Source organism: Giraffa tippelskirchi, chromosome 5 (genome assembly GCF_054371585.1).
Source record: "Giraffa tippelskirchi isolate mGirTip1 chromosome 5, T2T-mGirTip1v1.2.pri, whole genome shotgun sequence".
Taxonomy (NCBI): domain Eukaryota; kingdom Metazoa; phylum Chordata; class Mammalia; order Artiodactyla; family Giraffidae; genus Giraffa; species Giraffa tippelskirchi.
In genome coordinates this window covers 94,327,797-94,348,399 of record NC_137279.1, presented here as the reverse complement: position 1 = coordinate 94,348,399, position 20,603 = coordinate 94,327,797, and the positions used below count along the sequence as shown (strand labels likewise).

General features: G+C 53.3%; 1 protein-coding gene and 1 non-coding gene across 8 annotated transcripts in view; one reads left to right on the top strand and one right to left on the bottom strand.

The window, feature by feature from the left end:
• The window catches only part of KCNN3 (potassium calcium-activated channel subfamily N member 3), a 168,505-nt gene extending 149,457 nt beyond the window's left edge, over positions 1 to 19,048 (bottom strand). For 4 of the 7 annotated variants that reach the window (XM_081494611.1, XM_081494612.1, XM_081494609.1 and 1 more), the window contains exon 1: positions 17,815 to 19,048. In XM_081494611.1, the coding sequence (XP_081350737.1) occupies positions 17,815 to 18,720 (906 nt within the window). In that variant the 5' untranslated portion in view covers positions 18,721 to 19,048. Of the gene's footprint in view, positions 1 to 16,665; positions 16,908 to 17,814 lie in introns of those variants that run through there. The other 3 variants (XM_081494614.1, XM_081494615.1, XM_081494613.1) reach the window with 1 other exon arrangement.
• Positions 12,907 to 12,979, top strand: TRNAG-GCC (transfer RNA glycine (anticodon GCC)). Its single transcript has one exon. It is a non-coding gene; the product is annotated as a tRNA-Gly (tRNA).
• Positions 19,049 to 20,603: the final 1,555 nt, after the last annotated feature.

Sequence of the window (20,603 nt, the reverse complement as noted above, 5' to 3'; positions counted from 1 at the left end):
GGCTACAGTCTGCGGGGTCCCAGAGAGTTGGACACGACTGAGCAACTAACACTAAGTAGCTAAGTGAACACACTCAACCTCCATAAATCCCTACCTCCTCCCCCATCTTTGCCTTCAGCCTGGTTCAAGCCCTCACCTCTTCTGTAGAACTACTGCAATAACCAGCCTCCCAGCTTCAAGCTTCCTCCTTTTAGAAACAACCCATCCTCTGCTGGGGCTTGATCATGCCCCTCCTCTGCTCCGACACCTTCCATGGTTCCCTGTACCTTCGGAGAGAAGTCCAGCCTCTTCAGCCTGGTGCTCGGCCTGGTGTGAGCCCCATGGGCAGCTTCCACGTCCCTCTCCAGTCCCTCTCTTCCCAGCACTTCCAGGAAAACTGACCTCCTTTGTCCCTTCCTGAGAACACCGGGCATGCTCCCACTTGGGGCCTCTGCCCACACTGTACCATCAGCTCGGAACACTCTTTCCCTTTTGCCTCATAAAGCCCTCCCTACCTACGAAGCTTGCACCCCCACTTCCTCTAAGACGCCCCCAGATGTGAGAGGTTCCTGGCGTGCCCTCAGTGTAATGGCCCACCTTATCAGGGCCCTTGTCACAGTCTGCCGCTCCTCAGAGTTGTGGCAGCCTGGCCACCCACCCACCCACCTCAAGTACATTTTGTCCATCTCTTTGTCCCCCAACATTTCTGGGGCTGATGCCTGGCACAGAACGGGCCTCGGGGAAAGTCTGTCCAGAACACCCTCAGAGATTCCACTCATCACTGTGGATCCTCCCCATCAGCGGGGTCTGTCTTCCCCTGCGGTCAGTCTTGAGTTCAGAACAAACAGTCTTCCAAGGGGGCTACCAGGGAATCCTGGCCCACTCGCCCCAAAGGGATTCTAGCCATGCCCAGGCTGGCACACTCAGCTGACTCTCCCCTGCGAGGGAATCTGCCACTCAACCAGCTCTGTCTCCCACTCACATGGCACAGAAACAATAACCCTGCATTTCCCTGCAAATTTCATCTTCCCAAAAGGAGACTTCAGCTCCACCTGTTCAGGAACACACAAAACAGGAAGCAAGATGGAGCAGGCCTTGGGGGAACAGCCATGTGGCCCTGTAGGGGCAGAGAGGTGCTCCTGGACTCCCCTCTCCTAAAGGATCACTCACGGAAGGGCAAATGTGGAAAGGTTCCAATCCTGGTGCCCTTGTTTGCCAGCCCAGCCCAGCTGATGGAGCGCCTTCCCCATACAGGCTCCCACGGGGTCCACCCGACAGCCCCCTGCTGTGGAGACACCCCCCCCCCCCCCGATCCCAATCACACGTGAGGCCTGCAAGAGCGAAGGACATGGAGACCAAACTCCACCGAGACATACTCCACTGAGTCGGGCCTTCAGCTCAGGTCTTCCAAGTCCGGGTCCAGAGCCCTTCATGACACAGGGCTGCCCCTGAGAAAAGGGTGTGGGGAGAGAGGGTTGGAGTGGCACGCTCCAGCTGATAAAGCAGTCTCATCCATTTTCTCATGCCTCCTCACAAGAAGCCTGTGAGAATGAGTCATCTGAAGCAGGGTTTCCCCACCCCTTTGCTCCTGACACTGGGGCCGGGTAATTCTTTGTTGTAGGGACTGCCCTGTGTGTGGTAGGATGTTTACCAGCATCCCTGGCCTCTACCCACGAGATGTCTGTAACAGCCTTCCCCTCATCATGATGACCAAAAACGTCTGCAGACATAGCCAAATATTCCTCTGGGGAGCAAAGTCACCCCACTCAACAGCTTCGATCTAAAGGCACAGAGTGAGATCCCAACCTCATGGAGGGAGGAGACTCCCTGCTCCTCGTCCTCACTCTCTCCCATTCAGACAGGTGCTTCCTTCTCTTTACTCACTCTCAGTGCTAACTGGGCATCCTCATTCCAACACCACTACACTCTGCACCACCTCCCTCCATTCCAAGGGCAGAGCTGGCCCCTCCACAGGCAATTCTTACATCCGTGGAAGGAAGAGGAGAATCAACATTTACTAAGTGGCAATATTTACTAAGTGTCACATCTCAGCACTAAAGTCATTCATTAACATCACTTCACAAAACTGCCCAGGCAGGCATCGTCACCCCCATTCAACAGATGCACTAACGGACTCAAAGATCAAATCACTGAAGTTTCACTGAATAATGGTCAGTCTCTGGATTTGGACCCAAGCCAAAAGACCCATGCCCCACATGCCTAGGCTGCCAGAATGGAGTGGCCTCTGTCCACAGGTCCCAGGACCCAGGGCTGGACACCAGTAGGATTGGGAGAAGCCCTTCCAAGTCACTCTCGCCCCCTTTCCCAACTCTCCTCCTAGCTGGAAAAGGAACAGGTGTGACCGCACCCGGCACGGTCCCTAGGAGCCCTTGGCACTCAGTGACACGGCTGGTGAACATAAGGCTGGGGGGCCCAGAGGCCAGGCCCCTCCTCCTCCTCGCTGGCTGAGAGACCCGGAGTAAGTGGCTCCCCCTCTCCACCCCTAGTTAATCTCTTCCCCCACATTCCTGCAGAGTTAAAGTGCTGGGAAATTAGAATGTGTATCTTCAGAGTCTTGTATTTAGTAACTTCCCATAAAATTGGCCTTCCCAGCATGCTGGGAGAGCTCCTGACTGTGTATGACTCTTTTTTATTCATCACACTGTTCTGGGGTAGGCCAGGAGCAGGGAGATATGACCTTGAAATATGACTCTGACTCAGAAGACCCTAGCAACTTCCAGGGGCCTTCAGGAAGTAAGCATTGATGGTGCTGGAGGCACGGAGAATTTATTTGAATGTTTTCAAAATTCAGCTGTGCCATGAACTGCCCCTAGGAATGGGAGGGGAGTCATCCGTCATGGTGCAGGGGTTCGGGTAGAAGACTTCCACGTCCCAGGCCTCTGGCCTCCCACAGCCTCCGGGCCCATGCTATCCACAGTATATTGAAACTGACACATCTCAAATCTATCAAGTCCAATCCCAAACTCCCATCTTCTCCCCCAAACTGCTTCCCTCACAGTCTTCTCCATTCTGATTAATGGAAATTCCATCCTTATATATTGCTGTTCAGTCGCTAAAAGTCATGTCCGACTCTGCGACCCCATGGACTGCAGCATGAGAGTCTGCTCTGTCCTCCATTACCTCCTGGAGTTTGCTCAAATTTGTGTCCACTGAGCCTTGGGCCAAAATCTTGGCCTCATCCTTGACCTTCCCTTTCTCCACCACCTCCCCCACTATCATACCCCTGCATCCAGTTCACCAGGAACGCCTTCCTTCCAAAAATGCCAAGGAGTTAACCACTTCTCACCATCTCACTGCTACTACCTGGTTCTGAAGCACCCCCACCCCTCATCTGGACTGTGACTGCAGCTTCTTAACTGGGTACCTTCGCCCCCACCTCCTCATCTGTTCCCATCACTGCAGCCAGAGCCGCCCTATTAAAATGTAAGTCAGAGTTTGTTACTTCTCCACTCAAAGCCCTCCATCTGCTCCCATTTAACCCAGGGTGGAAGCCAAACTCCTCACCATGGCCTGCAAAGCCCTGTAGTCAGACCCACCTCCTCTCTGACCTCACACCCTTCGTGTTTCCTCCGAGTCCCCATCACTCCCCAACTCAGCCTCACTGCACAAGACCTGCACTGTCTAACACAGCAGCAACTGGCCACACATCCACTGCAGCCCTGCAATGTGGTGAGTGCAGAAGAATTTAATGTATTTCACTTTCAATAACATATTCTACAAATGACACTCCATTCATCTATTGGAAAACTTTTAAACATGTTTGCTGCAATCTGAGTATGTGAGTCTACTTTTCTAACTGTAAATTTTATGAACTCTGAATACAGATCGGGTATTTCCAATGAAAATTTCGTGTCCAGTTGAAATGTGCTGTAAGATACACAACACTCCAGATTTCAGAGACTTAGCAGGAAGAACAGAATCTAAACTATCTCAGTCATCTTTTGCATTGATAACACATTGAAATGGTAATACTTTTTACCACATTGGGATAAACAGAAAATACCACTAGCATTAATTTTACATTTCTCTTTTTCCATTCTCTAATATAGCGACTGGACAATCTGAAATTCCAGATGTGGCTTGTACTATATTAGTACTGGTCAGAGCTGCTCAGACCATGTCAGGCAGACTGCTGACCCAGTGCCTTGAAACTGCTCTTTCCTATTCCCCTGGGGGTCCCTCCCTCACCTCCTAAAGATCTCCCATCAATTGTCACCTTCTCAGTGAGACCGTCCAATGTATTTAAGATTACAACTCATTCAGAACTCCCAGCCCTCCCATCTCAGCTTTCTTTTTCTTCACATCATTTATTGCCATCTAACAAAGTATAATTAACATATAGTGTACTGTCAGTTTTACCTACTAAAATGTAAGTTTCAGAGGCCAGGGTTTTTATCTCCTTGGCTTCTTTCTACTATAGCTGTGGTACTTAGAACAACCCTGGCACATAATAAGTGTTCAGTAACTATTTACTGAATGAATAAAGTTATTTTTCTTCCTGGGCTCCCTGCTCGGCTAGAAATTTCTAAAGGGCGGTGCAAGGCATGCAGGAGGTGCTTGACATGTGACTGGGGAAACAGAGGCACCTCAGCTGAGTCACGCACTGAAGACAAAAGCCAGAAGCAAAGATCCTTGAACCGGACCCTGTGTCTCCTGCCCACTGCCATGCAGGCCGCTCTCCCCACACCTCCAAGAAAGCCGCCCATCAGCCCCACACTCCAGAGGAAGGTACATTGCCTTTTCTTCCTATCGATTTTTATTCTCCCAGTGAGAAGACAAATCTGTTTCCCCTCTGCCAGAAAGCCTTGAGCCACAGCTACTTACATTATAGTAATTAAATCCCTGCTGCTAGGAGGGTTCAGGAGCCGAACAGACCTCATGCCAAGGGCTGGCCTGCAGGGAGGAGGCAGCAGGCAGGGAGGCTGGCCAGAAGGGTCTGTCTCTCAGCTGTCTCCTGATAGTGAGAAAATCCACTTAGCCACAATGCCTTCGCAGGTTTTCACTCCTGGGTAGGCAGATAAAACCTTCCCAGCACACCTCCCCCACCCCTAAAACACACCCATGAGCAGCCAAGCACCACTCCACTCAGGGCACCACAGCTTTCTTCCCCTTCACTCCTTAATTCCATCTGGTCCTCATGACCCTCCTCCCTTAAAGTGGCCAAGTGAAAAATTATCATCAACCTCACTTCTCCCATTTTCCAGAAGACAAAGCAGAGGCCCAGAAACCAAGTTTTAAGTTTTCTCCCTCCTAGTCCAGGACCTTTCTCTTCACCCACAGGCTTCACCCACAGGCCCTTGCTCAGCAAGGGCCAAAATCCATGTCACATGCTTTACATACAGTGGTGCCTCATTGAATCCTCACAACTGCTCCCAGAAATAGGGTTAAGCTGAACCTCCAAGGAGAGAGAATCAAAGCATTGGATCAACTTGCCCAAAGCCACACAGGCAGTAGGAAGTTCAAACCCAGATCTGTCATGTGAAAGCCTGCTCTCCTAACACCAGGCTATGCTGCCACAGAAAGGAGGCAGGGGGTGACTGGGAGCCAGATACAAGGGAAGATGAGAGAAGTGAGGTGAGATGGACCTGTGGGAAGAGAGGGCAGAGGAACAGGCAGAAGGAATGGGAGACTCAGTCTCAGCTTTATGGGTCAAATCGAGGACCCAAATGTGTGTGGTCTTGTCTCCTGCAAAACTCCCACCATACCTGTCATGACTTGTTCACCACCTGCCTCCCCAACCAGCCTGGAGCTCCACGTCTTAAGTGCTCAAGAACTCCCAGAGCTAACCTGGCACCTGTCAACCCTCATGAGTCAAGTTACTCACAAAAGACCAAGGGCCTGTGAAATTGGGGTGGGGGTGGTCCTGGGATAAACTGGGAGCGGGACCAATGGTGGGGGAGGTCGGGGGGCAGGCAGGGGGGCACCGGACTGTTCGTGAAATGGAATGGGCCCAGGGAGATGCCTGCTGGCCAGGCCAGCCACAGATGGTCCAGCCAGGAAAGGTCACAAGGTCGGGGACTCTATCTAGTCCTCTGAGTTTTGGAGACTAAGTCTGTGTTTGAAGTTTTCAGGTTGTACAATGAGAAAATTAATGATAAAAATCAGCTGGCATTGCCCCAGCCCTTTACCATGAGTTCAGCACTGGATCTCATCTCATTGGCTCATGGCCCACATCGTTATCCCTATTCACAGATCTGAAGACTGAGGTTCACAGAGGTCAACTTTGTCACCTAGGTTGCACAGCTGGGAAGCTGTAAAGCTGGGACAAGAACACCAAAGCATGACTGTTGACTGCTCAGCTGACCCCTCCAGAGCCCGCAGGAGCCATCCTCAGCCCCAGAGCCCAGTCTTCTTTGTCAACGTGCCCAGATCTCTTGGAGGTTCAATAGACCCCTGTGTCCAAGCTGACATCCTCCCCTTCTCTCTCCTCCCTCCACCCCTTCCTCCAGAGCTCACATCATTCATTGAGGCTCCAAGGAGGCTGGAAAGACAGTGACAGTGGGCAAGGGTGGGGAGAACAAGAACAGCTTTTTGGCTTGAAAGAACCCAGGCCGGGAGGTGATCTGCAAAAACATGTCTGCCACACAAGGCATGCATTTTGCCACTCTTGGCCACTCTTTGCCACTCTTCGAGCCCCAAGACCACCACTTCCTGGCTGTAAGATCCTGAGCAAGTCACCAACATTTCTGAGCCTGCGGTCAGTCATCTGTAAAACAAGGATTGTTGTGAGGATTAGATTGAGAGGAGGTGTATGAAAGCACACAGTAGGCACTGATATATGTTCATTTTCCTCTCCTCCTCCATCTGCTCCTTTTTACACTCCTGACTAAGAATGTTGCTTTGGAGTCATTTTTATGAAAGGGGAAAGAAGTTTCCATTTTGCAAGAGCAGGGCATTCTGATGAGCTGCTGAGAACAGATGCATTATAGATGGTCCTCTCCACCCTCGAGGAAACCCTCATGACTCAAGCTCCATCCTGGACTTGCTCTCCACTCACATCAACTTCATTTCACTCTTGAGGGATCTCTCCATCGCTGGCTCACAGTCTGGCTTCTTGTACCAAAACGTCCTCCCACCCAGCTCAGCATCATTAGCCCCTCAGGAGCAGGGAAGAGCATCTTGACAGAGCTGAATGCTCGGTCCAGCCCAGAGCAGGAAGGGTAGGGAGTCATGGGCCCAACTCTAAAGGGTTTCTACAATTCCATGGCCACTGAACTCTCAAAAGAAACAGCATGGCAAAGCTTGCCACGGAGCAGCATGGACAAAAGAGCCCCCAGTAGCCAGATCTGTGCCAAGTTGAATCCTCCACCTCCACCCTCAGCAAAAGGAATTATAATCCCTCTTTCCAGATAAAGAGACCAGTGCTCAAGGTGACACAGTTCAATAGTACATGATCAGGATTTGAATCCAAGTCTGTGTTGAAAGTCTGAACCCTTCTAGAAAGAGAATGCAGAGAGCAACACATTTCAATGAGGAGACACCCCAATAGCTGACCTGCATCCTTAAGGACATAGACCTTTGCACTCCTGGAAACTAGAATAGGGCCTGCCACATAGCAGGTGTTCAGTTGGACTAAACCGCAGAATTCCTGGATTCCACTCACAATGCTGAGTGGCCTCGGACAAGTTATGTAACTTCTCTGGGCCTTGGGGTCCTGTAAAGAGGAGGATGGTCTCTGCCCTTTCCTCATAGAGGTGGGAGGCCTGTACAGGGGCGATGTCCCGCAGGCTGGCACACCTGGTGGGTCCATGGAGCTTGGTCCTTCAGGGAGCAATGGTACCACACCAGGTCAGATACACCAGCGGCTGTCCCCAGAGGAGGCCTCTCTAGGTCAACCCGTCAATGCCATCCAGCTCTGAGCTCCTCCACAGGCAGTAGCCCAACCCATAGCAACGTGCCCAGCCCAAGCCCTCATCCTGGAGGAAGGTGACATCACCTCTGTCCGTGGCTCTGGGCATCCCCACTTGTGGGAGCTATTTGGGGACCAGCTGAGCAAGCCAACATCCTCCCTGATGGAAGCCAGAAGAGAGAGAAAATGGCTAAGCCCCAATTTGTTAAAATCAGAAATCTTCTTAAAAGGGAGAAAAGGCTGTGCAAAAATCCCTGCTGGTGGAACCTTGCGAGGATGCAGGCAGGTGCCAACTCAGGCAGAGGCGCTAGGAAGAACTGCCATTTATTGGCAGCTTGGGATGTGCCAGCCACCGGGCTGGCCACTTACCCAACCATTATCACGTTTAGTTCACACTGGGCTGGCAAACGCCACTCTCTCCATTTACAGATGGGGAAACTGAGGCTCAAAGACTTTGAGCCACTGGCCTTATGGCCAACAAGCAGCAAGGAACTGGGCCAGCATTAGCCCCCAATGCAGTCTCTTCCCGGCTGCCCATGATCAGCCAGATCACCTGCCTCCTCCCCTTCCTTGTCTGCCAGGGGGTCCTGGCCAAGACCTCCAGCTTCCTGGGCTTTTCCATTTATCGGCTCAAGCTAAACACCAATGATTCCTGAAGATGCTGACTGGCCGGTCTGGTGCTTGTGAACCCTGAGGGGCAGGTACCAGCCCATTCAGCTACTAGGAGAGCGTCCCGTAAGACAGCTTTCCTGTTCACTTGACACTGAGCACAATGCCTGTCCTTTAAGAAAAATGCCCAACACGCTGCCTCAAAAATAACAGATGCCAATTTGCATATTATTTCACACATCATTTGCATGTTGTTCATTTAGTGTTAACACGGCTCTGCTCAGAATACAACTCTGGTTACCTTGCGACCAGCCCTATTGAAAAAAAAATGGCTTCCATGCAGGGCGAGCCCCGATCCCCTGGTACATCCCTCGCTGACCCAGCTGCTCTTTCTGCTCCTTGACACCTGGGTGGGAGAGTTACCACCTGCCAGAGCAGAAAGGGGGCTTCCCAGGTGGGGTTAGTGGTAAAGACTCCACCTCCCGATGCAAGAGATATAAGAGACGCAGGTTCGATCCCTGGTTCGGGAAGATCCTCTGGAGGAAGGCATGGCAACCCACTCCAGTATTCTTGCCTAGAGAATCCCATGGACAGAGAACCCTGGCGGGCTACAGTCCATAGGGTCATAAAGAGACAGACATGACTGAAGTGACTTAGCACACACGCAGAGCAGAAAGGGGAGAGAGAACTTTTTTTTTAAGAGCGATTGATTCACAAGCCCCTACAATCTTTTGAATTCAAGAAGGTACCCCACTGCAAGTGTTGAAGGAAAAAAAGCTGTGTTCCCTTGAAGACACATCAGGAAAGCCTTTCTTTTCTTGCCCAGCTCTATCCCAGGCAGGCTTCCTGGCTGGCCCTCTCCTTGTCACCCCATGCTCTCGGCCTCATTCTGCCTGGTCATCGTGTGTCCCCCTGACCTTCCTCCGGGCCTCTCAGCCTCTGGCCTGGCTCCCTGGACTTATTTTTGATCTCTCTCCACCTGTCCGGTTTGCAGGTCCACACCCAACGAGTTGTGCCCAGGCCACAGACTGCTGACACTGAGTGTAGAATAACTGGGTCCCATGAGGTTAGAAGGCTCCAGAAGCCCAAGCTGGGCCACTGCCGCAGCACTGCCTTCCAGGGGACAGCCTGTTTCCCTGTTCTACAGACTGACCCACAGGGACCCAGTCAGAAACAGGACCCAAGGTGAAGCCGTTTGATTTCAGGAGAAGGCAGCATTTCCACATGTGTTTGCCCCTTCCAGAGACCCTTTCTACAGCCGCCTGTGTGGAGGGTGACATGTGCACCCGCGCCCCCTATGCCCCCCACAGCTCTCAGGGTGGTGGGGACTCTGGGCTAAAAAGAGCATCTTCTAAATGCCGCTCTCACAAAAACAACCACTGATGGACGTCGGGGCTTAGTGTATGCCCAGCTCTGACCTGGGTACCATGTATGCTATAGGTAGGCCTGATTCTCTCCGAACATCTGAGAAACCGGCCCCAGGATCAGGAAACTCCCTCAGGAGCCACCACTAGGAGGTTGCCGAGTCTAGATGCGAGCCCAGAGCCCACAGCCGCAACTGCCATGCCAGGCCACCTCTGCCGATCGGTATTACCACTAAGAAGAGCTGCAGGTCTTCAGCACTCTGAGCCCCTGGCAATTACAGTTATCAACTAGATATTAAATCCCAGATCTTCCTTTCCTCCCTACCTGCCCCTGTGGACACCACATGGGGGATGACTCCATGCTGCCCCTTCTCTGTTTCCTCCCCACTCTGCACCCTCTACCCTGGCTGCCAATGTTCTCACTCTCAGAAAGGCCCACTGTCTGTGACCCTGCCATCTTGGTCTGTCTAACCCTTCAGGGGCCATCCCACCTCCTGCAGGGAGCCCCCCAACATTCTGAATGACTGCCTCCTTTCTCAGCACTCCCAGCACCACTGGCAGAAACCACAGCCCAGCCTGGGTGGATCGTGCCTGGGTGCTGGCCCAGCACCCCTTGAGAACAGGAGCTGGAAGACTATGGCTTGGCATCTTGGTGATAAAGCCAGGACAAATGTATTTTCAGTGGAATCGGAAAGTTTTAGAGCAGGAAAGGAGCTCACCATCTGAGTTCAGCTCTCATTTTTAAGCTGGAAAATCAGAGACGCAGAGAGGTGAAGGGACTTGACAAAGGCCACACAGCATGTCAGAAGCAAGAGGGGGAGAGACCTCTACAGGGGTCCTTTAAAGCAAAGACAGGCCTTCCTTGAACACTAACTGCTGTTGACAAGAGCTAAATAAGAAGTAGGAAACTGGGACTCACGGATGCAGAAGAAAGTTCTAGAAGCAGGGATGGGGAAGCCCTTGAAGTTTCCCTCACTCAAATCCCCAGAAGAGGTCTGTGGTGGAGTTTGGAACAGAGAGATGAGTAGGGTGCTGGGGACCTGAGCTTTCATTCTAGACCCATCTCTCCTCACACGAGCACCAGGAGTTAGCCACTTAACCCCTCTACAGCTCAATTTTCTCATCTGTGAGATACTGCAGGCTGTAATGACTCCCAGGGCTGAGGTGGGGATCCTGACGAACAAACATGGAAATACCTTATGAGATGCAAGATGCTGAGCCTGCATGGGTCACCCCAATAAGGAGCCCTGAAGTCAAAGCTGGAGAAGAGGAAAAGAGGGCAACGGGGAGCACAAAGGAGGGCCCAGAGGCCAGGGAGCCATGCACGGCAGTGTCCTGCTGACACTCTCCCTGACACTCTCAGGGAGTGGATGGCGAGCTCTGCAGGGCTGCAGCAGGAGCCCACCTGGTCCAGGCCTTCGCAGGATACACTCCTATTCTTCCTGTAATCCCCACACCTTCTGCCCTCTCAGCTTTGCCAGCATCACCCCAGAGCAGTATTACCAGGCCTCCGAGTGAGGAGGCAGCGGAGGACAGACCATGGACCTGTCCACATGTCACCTGGACTGAGGCTGCCTCCAGGCCCCCCCCCTTGCCCTGTGGGTCCCTGCCCCCTTGCCCACACTGTGTCCTCTGGTACCTGCACTGGTACCCACCCTCCATCAAGCCACTTCTTGCCCCTTGGTAAAGTTCCTCCCATTCCCACATTTTGCATCACAGCTCTCAGGCCCATAAACCTTGGTTTGTCTCTTAAGAATGATAAGCAATTTCTCCAGCAGCAGGCAGGCAAGCAGAAAGGCCTCAACTTGGGAGTCTAATGGCCCTGGGTTCTTAATCCAGTGCTCCTACCCACCAGCAGTGTCTGCTTGGCCCCATGACATCATCTACGAAGGGAGCTATGACCACCCTCTACCTCCAGGACTCTCCAGTGGAAGGTTACCCAGTGTGGCACAAATGCTCCCTGCCTCCCCACTCCTGTCACCCAGCATTCATGGCCCCTGCAGGGCCAGGCCCAGAGACGAAGCAGGGTGGTCCCTGCCCCCAGCTCCCCCTTCCACCCTTGCTCTCTCAGATCCCAGCTGAGCTCCCGGGGGTGGAATGACAGGGAAGGGGGAGGGGGCTCCCCAAAACCCAACAGCCTCCTCCGGACTTTCCTCACCAGAAAAAAAGGCACTAGAATTTTCCTCCCCACAGCTCCTAAGAACAGTGCAGTCTTAGAATTCCCCACCCTCATTATTTAAAGAGGACTAGGAGGTTTGCTTCTTTCTCTCTCTCCCTTTGGGGTTTTGAAAGAAAGAGAAGAAAAACAGCTACGAATGAATGAATGTGCTGGTCTGCCTGCCACTGAGCTGAGGAAGGGAGTATTTAATCAGTATACAGCCGCTCCTCACCACCCCTTCTATCTCTCTCCTTCTCGCTCCCTCTCTCTCCCTCTCACATACTCATTTTCTCCCCCAAATGTGCTTTACAAATAACAGCAACAAAGCCAAAGCTCTCTGTTCTGATTTTACATCCCCATCCAGGCCTCAGCTTTAACAGAGGTTACTCCAATTTCTTTTCGTTTTGTTTTTCTTTACCTTCTATGTTTTAGAGCAGATCTTTGTGGTCCCTGGCCTCACAAATCCCTCTTCCTGCAAGCTCAATAAGGGAAACACAAGGCCACACACCAGGCTTATAATGAGCCCATGCAGCCGATAAATGCCCCAGCGATGATGCCAGGGCCAGAGCAGCAGGGAGCACTGCCTGTGGGGAAAGGAAGTCCGGATGTGTTATGAAGTCTTTCACCCGGGACAGTTATAAATAGTGTCATGACAGGCAAAGAAGAAGCATATATAAAATTTAGCTGTCCCTTCTGTGGGTTACAAACATTTGACTCATTTGCAGACTGTCCACCAAGGTTATAAAGTCACCACCACCCTGGGTGGGAGAATGGGCTCACTTTCACGCTCCCAGAGTCTCTCTTGACCTCCTTGGGCCAAGACACTGGGTGTGACCTGTGATTGTAAAACATATGCCTCAGGCCTGGGTGGCTGGCTCCCCGGTGCCTGCCTCCAGCCAATCGCTTATAAAGAGTCTCCTGGGACTTCCCTGGTGGTCCAGTGGCTAAGACTCTGTGCTGCCAATGGAGAGGGCACAGGTTCGATCCCTGGTCAGGGAACTAGATCCCACATGCTGCAACTAAGACCCGGCGCAGCCAAATAAATAATTAAAAAAAAAAAGTCTCCTGCATTCTGCTCCCTGTCCCACAGGGAGGCTCCATGGAGAGGAATCTGACCTTTTCCTACCTTCCCAACATGCTGGAAACCACAGACATGAGTACCCTGTGGCATCTGCTCCCAAACACCGGGACATCACCCCACAGTCACCCTGCTACCCCAGAGCGGCTCCTGGGTCTGGCAGGAGGTGTAGACCACTCACCCAGCACCCAGCATCAGCTGCTGGTCTGCAAACAAGCCCTCCATGACAGGGAGGGCAGGAGAACAGAAGAGCTGGGACTGGTGAACCCACTCAATTATTCCAGCTGGAGGCTGGGGGTAGACCTCTGTGAGGTCACCAAAGAGCTACCAGTTGGCCCTAAAGGACCCTACTCTCTTGGAAGGGTGAACAGCCCAGGGACTGAGCTCCCCGGAGTGTACAGAGAAGCCTGCCCTTCTCAGGCTGGCCTCCCACAAGGCAGCCTGAAGAAAGGAAGCCACGCATGGGCGTAGATAGGGCAGCCTGGGGAAGCCCGGCATACCTACACCTCCACTCGTGGCCTGTGTGACCCCAGCAACAAGGCCCCCAGGGGAGAGGAAGAGCAGAGAGGCAGGAAGCTGATGGGGAGGGTGGGAGCAGGGCATGAGGGGGCAGAGGATGGGCTCTGCCTGGGAGGTGAAACTCGGATTGTGAGGCCGGGGGTGGGGAAGTGGTTTGAGGTTGTGCAAAACAGCCACTCTGCTGCCCCAGCATTTCCCAGCCTCCCCCGGGCTGACCCCACCGCCCAACACCGGAGGTCCCGGAGACACAAGGCCACCGATGACTCCCCCGCTGGACAGCAGCAGCAGCTCAGGCACCAGCAGGATGGCAAGGTGGGGATGGGGCAGCCACCGAGGCCCCAGCTCTCCCTGAAAGAGCACAGCAGCCAGTGGATGATGCCGGAGCAGGTGTGGCTCAGACCAGCCCTGGAGGAAAATAAAGCATGCCAAGAAGGACCCCCACATCCTCATTCCTTAACCCTGACCAGCACTAATGCAGTATACTAAGACTAAGGCTCCACTAAGACTCCTTCCTCAACAGGACATCTAGATCTGGCCCTACCGTGGGCTAAGTCCTCAAGGGTGAATCCACGCATAAAGAAAACACCTCAGCCTCATTTGGTTCGGGAGTAACCATCAGGTGCCACGGCCTGGGTGTGATCACAAACAGCTCTCCTGTTACCTCAGCCCATCTTCCTTTCCCATCGTCACCTGCGGCTTGTGAGAGGGAGGCCGAGGACCATTCCATCCTGATTTCTTTTACTTCCTTGGGCTGTCACCCTTTAGCATGAATTCACTATGCTCAGGGGTCATGCCATTTCTTCTCAAGAGAGCCAGTCCTCTGTGGTGAATTCCTCCCCCAGTAACAGACAGCAGGCAGAGACAGGCAAACAGGAAGGCCACAGCCCCATGAAAAAGAGCAGAAAACTACACAAAGCGGCAGCTCAAACACAAGGTTAGCAATCTTCATCACTTAGGGAAAAGAAACTGCGTCCCTTTCCCCAGGGCCTGTGAGTGGGAACTGTCACCATCAGGACAGAATAATCCAATCTGTCCATCCTCCTGCTTCCACACCAGTCAGCAAACCAACTAGACACAGAGTTCTCCAGCAAAAGAGGCTGTCAGCCATCCATCCCCAGGGTCACTGACTGTCGCTGAGTTCCCCCAGCTGGTGATTCTTCATTCTGACCTAAACCCTCTCATCACAACAGAATCTGTTTTCTCTGCAAGGCTGGGGAACAAAGGTTCACCTCCCCTGCAACAGACCCATGTGATAGGTGGTTTCCAGGCTTCCCAGGTTGCACTAGTGGTAAAGAACCTGTCTGCCAATGCAGGAGACATAAGAGACAAGGGTCCGATCCCTCAGTCAGGAAGATCCCCTGGAAGAGAACCAGTATTCTTGCAACTCACTCCAGTATTCTTGTCTGGAGAATCCCATAGACAGAGGATGTAGGTGGGCTACAGTTCATAGTGTCACAAGAGTCAGACACGACTGAAGCGACTTAACATGCATGCATGTGAATCAGAACACCCAGCCCGTTCTCCAAAGTTCTCCCCTCCAAGAAACAACTTCTCACTCCGCTGATAAGTCTTGGTTCCAAGCCTATCAAGGCCCCAACTAATTCCAAAGCCAGAGCTAGATAACAGAGGAAAAAGACATCTTTTTTCCTCCCATCATCAATAACAACAGCAATAGGTCCTACATGGAGCATCCCACTCTCCCCACTTGACAGATGGGGAGACAGGCTCAAAGAAGCTACATGGATTGTCCAGGATCACACATTGGAGGTGGCAGAGGTGGGACTCAGACTCTGCTCTGCTTCTTTAAAACAACCCTATTTGCCCCCAGGAGAGGAGAGAAAATAGCTCACCTAACCCCCTTCTAGGCCCATAGGGCCTGACACAGACACCCAGAAAATATTTGTTCCATAATGACCCAGTGCCTGGTTGGATAGAGGATGGGAGGGCTGGTGAGCAGATGAAAGTGAGCCCTGCTCAGCACACAAAGACCAACCCCAAGGTGCACAGGAAGTGGCCACCTCATTAGCTGAGGCAAGCAAGACTTTCTGGGTTGCTGCTCCCCTCCATGCATCCATCAGCCAGAGGGTCATCAACTTAAAATTAGGCAAATCCCAGCCCCTTGGATCACCTCAACTTTCCTTTGCCCCAGAGTCTGCTTTCTCGGGCTCTGGGAAAGCCCCTTTCCCTGAATACTCCAGCAGGGAGCCACCTGCTCCAGCAGCAACCCTCCCACCCCATCAAGGCAAATGTGCACAGACAGATCCCACACTGGAAGCTGTCTCAAAGAAGAGCCATTCCCCTAAGAGCTCAGGGGTTCACTAAAAGAGAGGGTACTGGTCTTGCCCCTCCTCCCCACCCCCCAGCACTTGGGCTTGCATCAGTTACCACCAGCAAGGGCTCCTGGTCCCCAGGGGGAGCTTGGAGGGGGCCGGAGTTGTGCCCAGGGTGGCTGCCAGGCCTGCCGGGGCCAGTGGCCCCCTCTCCTGGAGCGCCCAGCGGAGAAGGCAGCAAGCAGAAAGACCTGCAGACTCAGAGGCTCATTACAGGGAATGACTAAGTGAGCTGTGATTCCAGGGGAAACCCCGCTCGCTCCAGCTCACTGAGGGGCTCAAATCCTAGACCTCCAGAGATGAAGGCGACTTCCGGGAGCTGCCCAGAGCTGGGGCAATGCCCTCTGAGCAGCCAGGACCTTCCACCTGGAAGTCTTCATTCTGGCTCTTCAGGCCGTCTGACAGGTCTGCCCCACCCCTTTCTAGAGCAGGCAGATCTGCCCATCCCCTGCTCAGAGAGCGAGAGGCTGGGAATGGGGGAAATCCGATCAGCACCTCCCAGGTTTTTGTGGCTGGATTTCAACAAGGAATGTGACAGTCTCACAGCAGCTGTGCCCAGCCTGAAACAAGCTCTATTTGAAACCCCCAACAGCTGAGCCCCTCCCAGCTACCCGCTGGCCAGCCCAGCCACCCCCTGCCCAAAATGACAAATAAGTAGAGAAATCCAAGCAACAAGCAAGCATGCACACACACACACACACACACCAACAAGTAAACTGCGGGTGAAGGGTAGAGTGGGGAAAAAAAAATCCACTTGCCCAATGACTCCCCAGGTCTCCAAGCCTTCAAGCTCGCAGCAGGAAGGCTCCCAGCAAGCAGAGCTTTGACAGAAATCCACTTTCCTCAAGCCCCACTCCCTTGGAGGACGGGATTTCCAAGCCCGCTAGGGGAGGGAAGCCCCCTCCTCCGCCTGGGGGCTGGACAGAGGCTGGAGCAGCGGGGCCAGCTCCCCCGCTAAAGCCGGTGCCGCCGCCGCCGCCGCCGTTCTCCATCGGAGCGCGCACTCACACACTCGCGCACACACTCATCCTTATTTATCCCCGAGAAGAAGGAGTTGGGGTGGGAGGGGAGAACTGGGGCTGAGCCGGGGGCGCGGGCTCTCGGGGACGCCCGGGAAACCCTGTCATTCCATCCCAAGGAGAGGCACTCCCCCCCCCGCCGCTGATGCCAAGGCGGCGCCCATCTGCTCTGCCCGGGTAACACCTGTAGCCATTTTTATCAGGGGGTGTTTACGAGGCAGCAGCAGGTTTATTCTGAGTCCTCTTTCCTGAGGGAAAGGACCGCTGATTTCCTCCGCCTATATTTTTACCCCCTGCCCCCCCCACCCCCCGCCAGGAGACGCCAAATCACCGGTGCTTTTCTATTTTGCCCTAAGTCTCTCAGGGAGGAGGAGGGAAATGGAAACTTGGGAAGAGAAGAAGACAGAGAAGGGACTGGCATGGAATCCCCACCCCCCACCCAGACATTTATTTCTTTTTTATCCTCGGGAAAATGGAGTGGAGCAGGGAGGGGAGGAGAGGAGGGAAGTCACAGGAACTGGCAAGCACATCAAGGCAGAGTGTAATTAATTGGTGCGTTAAGCTGCTGGGTTATGCTTTAGTACGAGTGAGCCAGGAGGAAAGATGATTTCTCAGAAGGGATTCTTTAATCCCCCCTAACCGAGTCCGCAAATTAGACAGTGTGTGGGGATGTCCCCCCTCCAAGGGAAGCAAGGAATGAATTCTCCCGGGATTAGGCAGGAAAACCATGGGAAGTTAAGTGTTCAATATAATTGAGCAAACGCCTCTCCCCACCACCACCATCTCTCTCTCTCTCCCCCAATCTCTCTCTCTCCCCCACTCTCTCTCTCTTTTGCTACCTACATATTCCTTTTGTTCAAAGGTATAAAGAGAAACTGCAGCCCCTACCTTTGAGTACAAACCCCAAGAGAGCTCGGTCTCTATCACCATAACAACAATTCCAAACATCCCAAAAATCAGAGCATAGTCACTCAGTCGCTTCCTCTTTTCAAACAGGGCCCTCCTGTGTCCCAGCTTATAGCCAATGTTTTGGTTTTTCCGCTTGTTGGCTTTGGGGAAGGTGGCGCTGCTGGCGGTGGTACCGGCATGCTGGTGGTTGTGGGTGGCATTGGGGTGATGGAGCAAGGTCTGGTGGGCATGGTTGTCCTCCCGGGAGGAGATGATGATCTCCGGGGGGTTGCTGGGGCTGAAGAGCTGGAGGGGTTGGCCCTCGGGCTCAGCCTCAATGAGGTTCCTCCGGGAGGCGCTGAGGCGGCTAAGGGGCTTCATGACCCCCCCGCTGTACTTGCAGGAACTCATGGCGATCTCTGTGAAGGGGTTGCTGTCCCGCCGGTGCACCAGGGGGCTGGCCTGCCGGTGCCTGCCGCCTCCACCAGGCCCACTTGTGGCTGTGGAACTTGGAGAGTGGCCAAGCAAGTGGTCATTGAGATTGAGCTGGCTGCCTTGCCTGGAGGAAGGGTGGAGGATGGCGGTGGAGTTGGATGAAGGGGGGCCCCTGAAAGCAGTGGGAGAGGAGTGTAGCAGGCCGGGATGGACAGGCTGGCTCTGGAGTTGGGTGAGCTGAGATAGGGGATGCGGTGGCTGCTGCTGCTGCTGCTGCTGCTGAAGCTGCGGAGGCTGAGGCTGCAACGGGGGTCCTGGGGGCTGCTGGGGGGCTGCTGGTGGTGCTGGCGGTGGTGGCGGCGGCGGCTGCTGCTGCTGCTGCTGCTCATCCCCGGAGGATGGACAGGGGCACTTGGGGTCTTCATCCAGGTCCCCCACCCCGGAGTCATGGAAGTGCCCAGAAGTGTCCATCTTGGGGCCGGGCTGGATTGCCTGCAGCACAACCCCCCACCCCAAAGCCACCCTCGTTCCAAAGATGTCCTCAAAGAAAGCCAGGCATCCAAGCTCCCCCACCAGAGTGTCTTGGCTCCAGTCCTCTTTCTTTGGCTTGCTCCGGTTCTCTGGGGCTGCCTGGAGTCCAGACGCTGCCACTCAAGAATGCATGGTAGTGGGCAGGGAGGGAGGGCAGGAGGGGAGCTTGGAGAAAGAAGAAGAAGGGGGAAAAAGAACTCTTGTCTCAGGAGGTGGTCCTCTAGGAGCGAGTGAGGCCAGGCTCAGCTTCACTCCTCGCTGGCTCAATAGCTTTGCTCTCCTCCTCCTGCCACTGTTATAGGGTAAGCCAAACCCACTTATTAGCAGCTGGTCTCATTGGCTTGGCTTAACTCTCCAACCACCTCCTAACTCCGCCCCCCGCATAGGCTCCTCCCCGGAGGTGGGGCCTGCCGCGCTCCGCTCCCAGCACCGGCGGCGGCGCAGCGAGGGCTGGGAACTGTAGTTTCCGCTTCCCACCCGGGAGCTGAGCAGCTGCCCTCTTTTCCTCTGACAGGTATGGCAGAAACCCGTCAGCCCACGGCGATACGGGATGTATGCGCACGCGGGGCGGTGGCGAAGAGGAGCAGAGGTCCTCGTAAGGAGGGGAACTGTGCACCCTGATGCGGCGGCAAGAAACAGGAAGAGTTATTAACGGTCAAGGTCTACGATAGCTTATTTCACACCTATTATCCAGCTACAGCCTCCAAATACCCAAGGAGGTGGGCATCGTGTTTCCATTTCACAAACTGATGCTCATAGATATTGAGCAACAACTTCAAGGTCACAGAAGCAAAGATCACATCCTCCTGACCCCAGGTAGATACTGAACTGCCTGCAATATGTGTGCAGGAGCATGTTATTTCTAAGCCTCACAACAGCCCTATGAAAATGATGTCATTATTCTCCTTCTACAGATGAAAACCGTTTTTTAAAAAAACCACTCAAGCACAGATAAGTAACTTGCCAGATGTTACCCCATTTGTAATTAAGGGTGGTAGAATCTGAACTCAGGTCAGTCTGAACCCACAGTCCCTGTACCATCTCCCAGGATGCCTTTCCACTATGATGCTCAGTGCAAAGTGGTGGCTCCATAAATGTGGCTCAAATGACGAGTGGGAAAGAGCCAGATAGAAGTTGTAGAGGAAGAACTGGCCTCCCCAAAGCAGGATGTGTGAAATGGACTATGGCTGCAGCTGGACTTGGAGTCACGGGAGGGTCTGGTAGGAAGACTGAAGACCCCTGTGGTTGCTCCCCACCTGATCTGTTTCATGGAGCTCTGAGAGTCAGAGCTGGGAACAGCTGCTGGCTTTCCAGTTTCAGAACCATCATCAAGTATTTATTAAGCTCCCACTGTGTGCAAAGGGAGTTCCAAAGAAATGGGACCCTGCTGAATTCATTTCCATTTCTAACTGCAACTGACTTAGGGATCAGTGAAGAGGAGGCCTGGGATTCCCCAGGCACACCTGGGGTTTTAGGAACATGATGTCTTCCTACCTGACTCTTGGTTCCCCCATCATCCCTTGGCCTCTGTCTAGCTGCTTTTCTGGTAGGACGGGGGAAGAGTAGGAGAGCCATGCACACACACACACACACAGATACACGTATGCAGGTGCACATATATACATAGGTGTGCACTCAGTGGTCCATAAACATGCACACACACAGTGAAGTTTTAAAGCAGTTCTGAATGGTGAGCAGCAAGTAGCCAGGTCAGGAAGGGGCAGAGCTCCCATCAAAAGAGCCCAGAGTACCCTTCCTATGCCAGTTCTCACCTCTCCAATCCCCTATCAGCCCTAATGATTGAGAGTTAAGCATTACTTGTA